The following is an 8,107-nucleotide window of genomic DNA, read 5'->3' as shown; positions in this document are numbered from 1 at the left end:
CTATCTATCTATCCCCCTCTTTCTTTTAGCTAGCAAAAGGTCATTTTAGCTATCTCTCTTTCTCTAATTATATAGCTTTTAGCTAGCAAACGTTCATTTTTTAGCTAGCCAACATCTATCTATCGCTCTATCTATCTATGTTTTAGCTAGCAAATTTTCATTTTAGCTATCTCTCTTTATATAGCTTTTAGCTAGCAAACTTTAATTTTAGTGTCCCCTTTTCCTTTTTGCATGACACAAGAAAGAAAAAGTAAAAAGTGTTAAAAAGTAACAGAGTTACTTTTACTCTGAGTACATTTTAAACAAGCTACTTAAAAAAAAAAAAAAACTTTAACTTGAGTACATTTTTAGCCCAGTACTTTTACTTGCAAAAAAATAGTGGTACTTTTACTTGAGTAGAATATTTCAGTACTCTTTACACCTCTGCTTTTATGTCATGCAAAAAAAGAAGGAATACTCAGAATGTAATATCTGTATCTGTTGTATATACTACATAACGAAGCTATTGTTGTTTACTTATTCTCATATTGTTTTTTTGTTTTTTTACCCTTGCTCATAATAATTATAAATTATATTTAACACTCTTTATTTCCTTATTTCTACTTTTCTGCCTTGTTGTGATTGTTGGCTGATCTCACTGAAGATTTCTTAACTTATCTTATAATTTGTGGTATGAAACATGAGTGCATGTGTGGTCACACTTCTCTTTTCTTTTGGTAAAGGTGAGGAAACAACGACTGCAGCTGCAGCATCACACATGCATCCTTACAGGAAACACATCAATTTACAACTCTCTGTAAATACATGTGGTTGTCAGGGGCAACCGCTGCAGCTGCTTGGTAACCCACACAAACATAATCTCGGCGTGCGGAGATGGTGCTGACAAATATTTAGCCTATATATTTATCCTGTATCGATAGTAACGCTGCACATTAAAAATAAAAATAGTTTTTCGAAAAAAGGGTTTTTACAAACCAGGGGATGTACAGCACATGTTTTATTAGTTATGAAGGTCTAATGAATTAAGAAAAAGAAAGTCCAACTTATATAATCTAATATAATAATATTAGATCTAATATAATCTTAACTGTTGTGTTTCCATGGGAACATTTCCATTAAACAAAAATCAGAGGTAGAAAGAGTAACTGAAATGACACCAGAGGCACCAGAGGTGAGCCAGACACCATAGATGTATTATACATATCAATTTTACAATACAGTGACTGTCTGAATAGTATATCACAAAAATAAGCTGTCTGTTAATAATATGAATAAATTGTTGGTAATAAAACAATAATGCAGTACATTTACATGCACATTTTAAACTGAAGGGGGCAGCATATCATGTTCATTATAGCGTGACTTCTGTATCATCCTTGAACTATTCACACTCCTTTAGAGCAGAAACAACTGATTAATAAAATACACTGACACAAAACACTATCATAAAAAATGTGCTTAACAAATGTATTACACCAGCACCCAAAGCAACAGCTCCTCTAAATCAACATCAAAATCACAATCATATGTTATGTTTCTGTAATGGTTAATACACCAGTATGTAGATGCTCTTTAACCGAAAAGACATTTCTAATGTTAAAATGTGATTATGATTGTTATCCTCCAACTTTCAAATGTACCGTTTTACAAAAAACAACAACCTGAATTGTTACTTCTTGATTAAGACGTCAAACTATAGTGATTTACTTACATTCCTGAACAGAAAAGTTTAGTTTTAATGATTGAATGTTATGCTTGATTCATTTCTAACTTCTCAGTTCATTTGCCAAATAAATAATATAGGCCTACAAAAATCCATAACAACTTTATTTGTTTTATTAAATACTCTGGTGCATACAGTAGAACAGTATTGCATTTATAATAAAATATAATATAATATGATATAATAGAATAGAATAGAATAGAATAGAATAGAATAGAATGGAAAAAAACAGCGCTCCTATTGGACGCTCCTCTGTCAGTCATTGTATTAAACCCGCCCTATTTCAGAAACTTGTGTGTGATTGGTCCAAATCGTCGAATGATGTAGAATGCAGGGAGCCACGCCCACGAATGAAAGTGACGTAAAAAACGAGCTCGCTGATTGGTCCGCTTTCCAGACTAACGTTACCACGACATTTTTCGACAATTTACGACGAACCTGCTCAGTGGTTCTCTTTTTGGCGAAATCATGGCGTCCGGAGGAGGAGAGTCATCCACACAACACGACGCAGAATTGGATGAATTACTGGACAGTAAGAAATATTGTTAATCCATGGCATTGACTCACATTTTACCGACATTATTACGGGTTGTTTGGGGTTTCAAAGTCACTCTGGTCTCGCAATGTGACCCTCGTTTTCTCCTCCTCCTCTCGCTCTCTCGTTAGCTTACATGCTCGTTGATCTTTGCCTTGTTTGATAAAAATAACAAGTTATCGACAACATTCACATAAACAAAGCAAAAAAAGCTGCAGGTGGCGTTAAATGCTATTGCTATGCTATTCACGCTAGCTGACAGCAGTGTGTGAGACCCTGTGAGCTGTTTGTACACACTCTGCCCTTGAATTTATTTGTTTAGAAGTTAGTCGACATTGTTCAATATTGATGTTTTGAAACCCCATTGGTCTCCCTGTTCTCATCTGTTTGTGTCTCTCTATGTGTGCGAAACACTTTAAACATGTTGCACAAGACGTCACCCGACAGAATCAGAATCAGAATACACAGTTGCTCCATGAAAAATTAAGAGATATATAAGTAAGGAAGTTCAAAATATTACAAAATAAAACCTAATATAATATTATAACAGAGCAGCAGAATGCCCAGATGAAAAATGGACCAATGCTCCTTATAAACAGAGCCATTTATAATAAATGAAAAGTAAGTTCAAAATTCAATGAAATACTCCTTATGAAACAGCACAACAACAAATAAGAACATTGGTAGCAGTCAAACTCTGTACAGAATGTGCTGATAATGGGAGTGTGTGCAGAATTTTGTTATGTATAATTAACGCTGTTTCAGTGGTGCATTTGGGTGGTATCAGTCTCTCATTGATGGCACTTCTGTGACTGGCCCGCATGTCGTTGGAGCAGCATCTCCAGCGTTGTCCTCATCTTGGACAAAATTCGATTCCCAAAACCATCGCCCAGCTCCGTACCCACAGCGTTACTGGCCTTGCCGATCTATTTGTTATTATCATCATTCACGTGTTTTCTAACGTACAATGTGAATGATGCTGAATATCCTGTGACCCAGTATTGTCTCTTTCAGGTGCGTTGGATGACTTTGACAAGACATCGGCCCCTCCAGCCCCTGATCCTGCTGCCGCTTCCTGCTCGGCGAACAGCGATGCACAGAAGGTTCTGCATGTGCCAGCAGCTCTTGTTTGACTGGTTTCTTCTCTTCTAATTGGATTACACTTGTATTTGCTGATTGTCAATGACTTTTGTTCTGCCTGTTTAGCCGCCCATCCTCGAGGACTCAAAACTCTTCGAGACCCTCTTTGAGGGAGAAATGGCTGTTCAAGCCAAGGAGGAGTGGGAGAAGGCCATGACTGAGCTGGCTCAGGAGGAGCCAGAGTTACTGCAGCACTTCCATAAGCTGTCAGAGGCTGCAGGCAAAGTTGGTAAGGGCTTCAGTTTGCATTGTTTGATGTGTTGCCGCTTTGTTCCTGCGTCCTAAATGTGACCTGTGTTTTGTTTAGGAAGTGACACGGCCTCCCAACAAGAATTCACCTCTTGTCTCAAAGAAACTCTCAAGGGGATGGCCAAAAATGCTGACAACCTGCAGGTGTGTTAAATCAAGATAATGCTGGTTTCAAGTCGTCATTTAGTCTCCATGGAGATTTTGCACGCTCTCACAGAACTGCCCGCTGCAGTAGGCATTATTCCAGACATACAGTTTTCAGTCATCCTCAACTTTCTGATACTCAACTTTCCCTCATCCTAATGCAATGATTCAACTCCACCCTCCAACGTCTCTTCCAATCTCTACAGATCGGGTAAAATATTCTCCCTTCTGCTTGTCCCCAAATGTTTTGGTGTCTTGGGGTACAACAGCTACCCATCCATCTTCACATTTTACAGTTGGCAAAGAGACGAGTTGCTTGACATACTGTATTGCCTGGTATATACTGTGTGTTGTTTGGTATTATTTTAATTTCCGACTGTTGCGTGATAGGATTTCATGAAGCCAGCTTCTGAAACTCTATAAAACACATACTATTCTTTTCTTATAGTCAGCGGGACTGGCAGGAGATGATCTTGTGAAAGCTCTAGAAGGTCTGGGTTTGGAGGAGGGCAGCGAAGGAGGCGGTGAAGACGGAAACATTCTGCCCATCATGCAGTCCATCATGCAGAATCTTCTGTCAAAGGAGGTGCTTTATCCATCTCTCAAAGAGATCACCACCAAGGTACAATTTAATTTCAGTAACAGTTAAAGATGATCTGTCCCTGTCACCGTTTGTAATGAACAACCCTTACCCTCGCAGTATCCAGAGTGGTTGGATGCCAACAAACCAAGCCTTAGTCCAGAGGACTACCAGCGTTATGAACAGCAGGCCAAAATCATGGGAGAGATCTGCAAACGCTTTGAGAAGGAGGAAGAAGGCACAGAAGATAAAGAGACCATGTTTGAGGGCGTCATGGACCTGATGCAACAGGTAGATTTGACCACCAAGTTGTTGAATAGCTCATTATGAATTATGAACGTTATGAATTAATGTGTGTGTAAGTTTGTTCCACTGTCTTTAGAGGATAAAGGATAATTAATTATTTTTCATTTTACTGGAACACATCCAGAAAATATGAATGCAGGTTTTTTTTTTTTTTTATCCTCTACAGCTGTCAAGTATTTAGCGTGATCTACCCTTACACTTGATGTTCTATTTTCGTTATGTTATTTATATAATATATAATTATTTAATATAAAACATATTTTGCTAACAGCTGCAAGACCTGGGCCAACCACCTAAAGAGCTAGCGGGGGATGCGGTAAGTTTCTGCAACAAAACACAGTGTGATTTTGATATATATATATATATATATATATATATATATATATATATAATGTATTGTATGTATGTGTAATGTATTAAATGTCAACTTGCACAATTAGAAACTAGAGTAATCACAAAGACAGTAATAACCTTTTGTCCGCCATGTGTCAGGTTCGCAATCATTTACAAGAATAAACTTCCGATCTGTGTCCTGATCACCACCTAAATGTAATTATTTGTTCCTTCAGCCATAACCTACAGCCTCAGAATATGTACTCAAAATCTGTTCTGTAATTACGGAGTTATGCTGCTCACGGTAAAACAGTCAAATGTGACCAGAACACTCAACCATCCTCTGCAGAGTTAATAATCTTTGTAACGTATAGATATGGTTCTATCGTGAAATGGATATATGGCACTGCAAAAGGCAGATGGGAAATGTTGATATAAATATTTTTTTAATGAATAACATCTAATGAGGTTCATATAAAAGGCTTAACTTAAAAAAAAAAAAGAAATGTATACAAATATATTTTTTAAAGTGATTATTTTGCATTTATATGTTTTTTTTTTTATATATATATATATATATTACACTTTTACAATTAACCCTCCTAAATGTTACACACTGGGCCTTTAATTTACAGATAATACGCCCAGATATATTAAAGTAAAAATTGTGAAATAATATGTGAGCTGAAAAAAAGAAATGCAAATAATAATAAAAAAATAAAATGAGTAAAGGTCCCATATGTAAGTATGTGGTCAAAAACGGTTACTACACTCAAATTCAAAATAGCGAGGTCTTATAGGTTTCGTTTTCTCTGCCTTTGTAGCACAGACCTAACTGGCAACCCGTGGTTGCTCCTGGTAGACAGTGGTAGGTGGCGCCACATGCAAAAATATGATTTCAAAACATAAACATAATTTGCGGTCCGCAAAAGATTTTTTTTAATGCAAATATTTTGGCTGTACTGTTGTTGCTGGTGAGTTCAGTATGTTATATGAATATAATTCCTGAGTCTCTGTGACATATTAGGAGGATTTTATGTTAGTTGCTTTAGATTTATTACATAATGGACCTTTAAAAAAATGCAAATTTGACAGATTTATATTGTTTTCAGCACCAAGTTTATTGGCAGTTTGACCTGCCCTTGTCTAAAGATGAGTGTCTGCACTTCTTCCTCTACAGCCTCCCGGTTTGAACTTTGACATGGAGTCGCTGTTTCTCCCTGGCGGAGCCGGTGCTGGTGCTGGGGCTACAGAGCAGTGCTCAATCATGTGATGAAATAGCAGCGCATTCCATCAGAAGCACTGGTGCCAGAGGGTCACTCTGTACGCGTCAGCAGTGAACACGAAATAAGGAAGGGATGACAGCGTGTTAGGCAGGGGTCAAGCAGGAGTGTGACCAGACCTTCAGCACCGTTCTCCCTCAAGTCCAAGGTGTGTGTTTGGCAGAAAACAACAGGTGGAGGCATGAAAACCAGCCGTAGAACCACACACACACACACACGCAAACCCCTGATCTTCTCTGTAAAACCATGGAATGCACAACTGAGAACATTTTTTTCATCATTGTTAATTTTAACAGCATTTCTTTAAGTGGAAAATGCCACTGCCCCTTTTTCTATGTTGTTTTTACCTACAGTTTAGTATCTTGGTAAACCTTTTTCAAACCATGTCACGGGTATAAACTGTGCCTTTTGCAGAATGATGTTAATTTATTGTTTTAGGTCTCCTCTCGAAATAAATATTCCACCAGCATTCAGCTGAGCACTTCATGTTATCGTTTTAATGTAGTGTGAATTTGACGGATTTTCCATCTAACTCCATCTTATGTCTCTGATATTTAATATAACGTGGTAACACATCTTTGTACAGACTGCAAAGGATTTGAATTAACGAGTTATCAAATTACTAATACGTGAAGTAATGAGAAAATATGTTGGGTGCATTTATTAATTATTTAAAGAAGAAAAGAAAAGACGAGAGTATTCGATTCCCAGCACTTTCTGTGATTAAGCTAATTTAACCACACCTTTAATGTGAGTGTTATTCCCCATCCCCAGGTATTGGCTTGAAATGATTGAAACGGTGATTCCTGGATGCCTTTGCTTTGGTTAAAGTGATCATTATAGCGTAGAGTTACAGTGCAAAGTGCTTCCCTTGTGATTCCCAGTGTTTTAAATGTGCAGAGTGGTGTTTTCTTTGGTAGGGGGTCCCTGTGAGGAAAGAAAAACAGTTGAGTGATATTCAGGAGTGTTTACCTCCGCTATGTATATCCTCTGCTCCCCTCTGTTAAAAGTACATAATGGTTTTTCTCAAAGAAAACTGACATGCAGTTTAATAAGCATCGTTTATCCACACAAGGAGAGGGAAATGTGTGTAATTAATGCAGAAGACCTGAAAAACATCAACAGATTTGTTTACCTCTAACAGCTGCACTTTCACCGGCTGCCGTTGACCGTGAACAAAAGTTTACCACTGTTTCTACAGAGAGAGGTCTAGAAATGTCATGACCATCAGCTCATCAATAACTGTATAATAATGGGGCACTACTGTGAATGGATTCAGCCGGCCATGCACTGAAATGAGATCCATGAAGCCCTGCAGTTGTTATAGTCATCAAACTCTTCACCTTTCAGGGTCTACTAAAAAAAAATAGCCTAATGTTTGACACTATTTTGATTTGTAAATTTACTAAATAAAATGATATATTGCAACTTAAACTTTGTTGTGAGTTTTCACAATGACATGAAGCAGAACAACACGCAGAAAAGGATTTATTCGAGCACTGGTTAGTTAACGTGTACTGTAATAAATGACTCTGTTTGATATTGTCTATGCCTCTGTTTCATTACACTCAGAGTGGATTTAACTGTCCAAAATTCAGAGTTGAAGGTTTCTTTGATGTTTTAGTCAAGTTAATAGAGGTTTAAGATTCGAACATTCAAGCATCGGAAAGCAGGTTTGCAATAAAACATTATGTGTTCATATATCAGAGAAAATTAGATCTATAACTATTCAGCATTATACACACAAAATATTATGAATTGACTATTAAAATCCTCCTTTTACTCATTTCCTTAAATATACTTAATTGTCATAT

General features: G+C 37.2%; 1 protein-coding gene across 1 annotated transcript; it reads left to right on the top strand.

Annotated features, from left to right (window-relative positions):
- Positions 1-2,155: 2,155 nt before the first annotated feature.
- On the top strand, positions 2,156-7,785 carry pex19 (peroxisomal biogenesis factor 19). The gene is made up of 8 exons (XM_083888829.1): positions 2,156-2,255; positions 3,273-3,361; positions 3,465-3,627; positions 3,706-3,791; positions 4,240-4,413; positions 4,492-4,662; positions 4,949-4,993; positions 6,191-7,785. Exons 1-8 carry the CDS (start codon positions 2,192-2,194, stop codon positions 6,281-6,283), a joined length of 885 nt encoding a protein of 294 aa, XP_083744955.1. The 5' UTR covers positions 2,156-2,191; the 3' UTR covers positions 6,284-7,785.
- The last annotated feature ends 322 nt before the right edge of the window (positions 7,786-8,107 follow it).

The sequence above is a fragment of the Microchirus variegatus genome, assembly GCF_963457635.1.
Source record: "Microchirus variegatus genome assembly, chromosome: 5".
In the NCBI taxonomy this organism is placed as follows: Eukaryota; Metazoa; Chordata; class Actinopteri; order Pleuronectiformes; family Soleidae; genus Microchirus; species Microchirus variegatus.
This window is presented reverse-complemented; position numbering and strand designations above follow the sequence as displayed.

Excerpts from the sequence above, each read along its gene's own strand:
- pex19 (XM_083888829.1), top strand. The coding sequence starts at position 2,192 with ATGGCGTCCGGAGGAGGAGAGTCATCCACACAACACGACGCAGAATTG. Across the intron at positions 2,256-3,272 it reads ATTGGATGAATTACTGGACA|GTGCGTTGGATGACTTTGAC; the intron begins GTAAGAAATATT and ends TGTCTCTTTCAG. Across the intron at positions 3,362-3,464 it reads CGAACAGCGATGCACAGAAG|CCGCCCATCCTCGAGGACTC; the intron begins GTTCTGCATGTG and ends CTGCCTGTTTAG.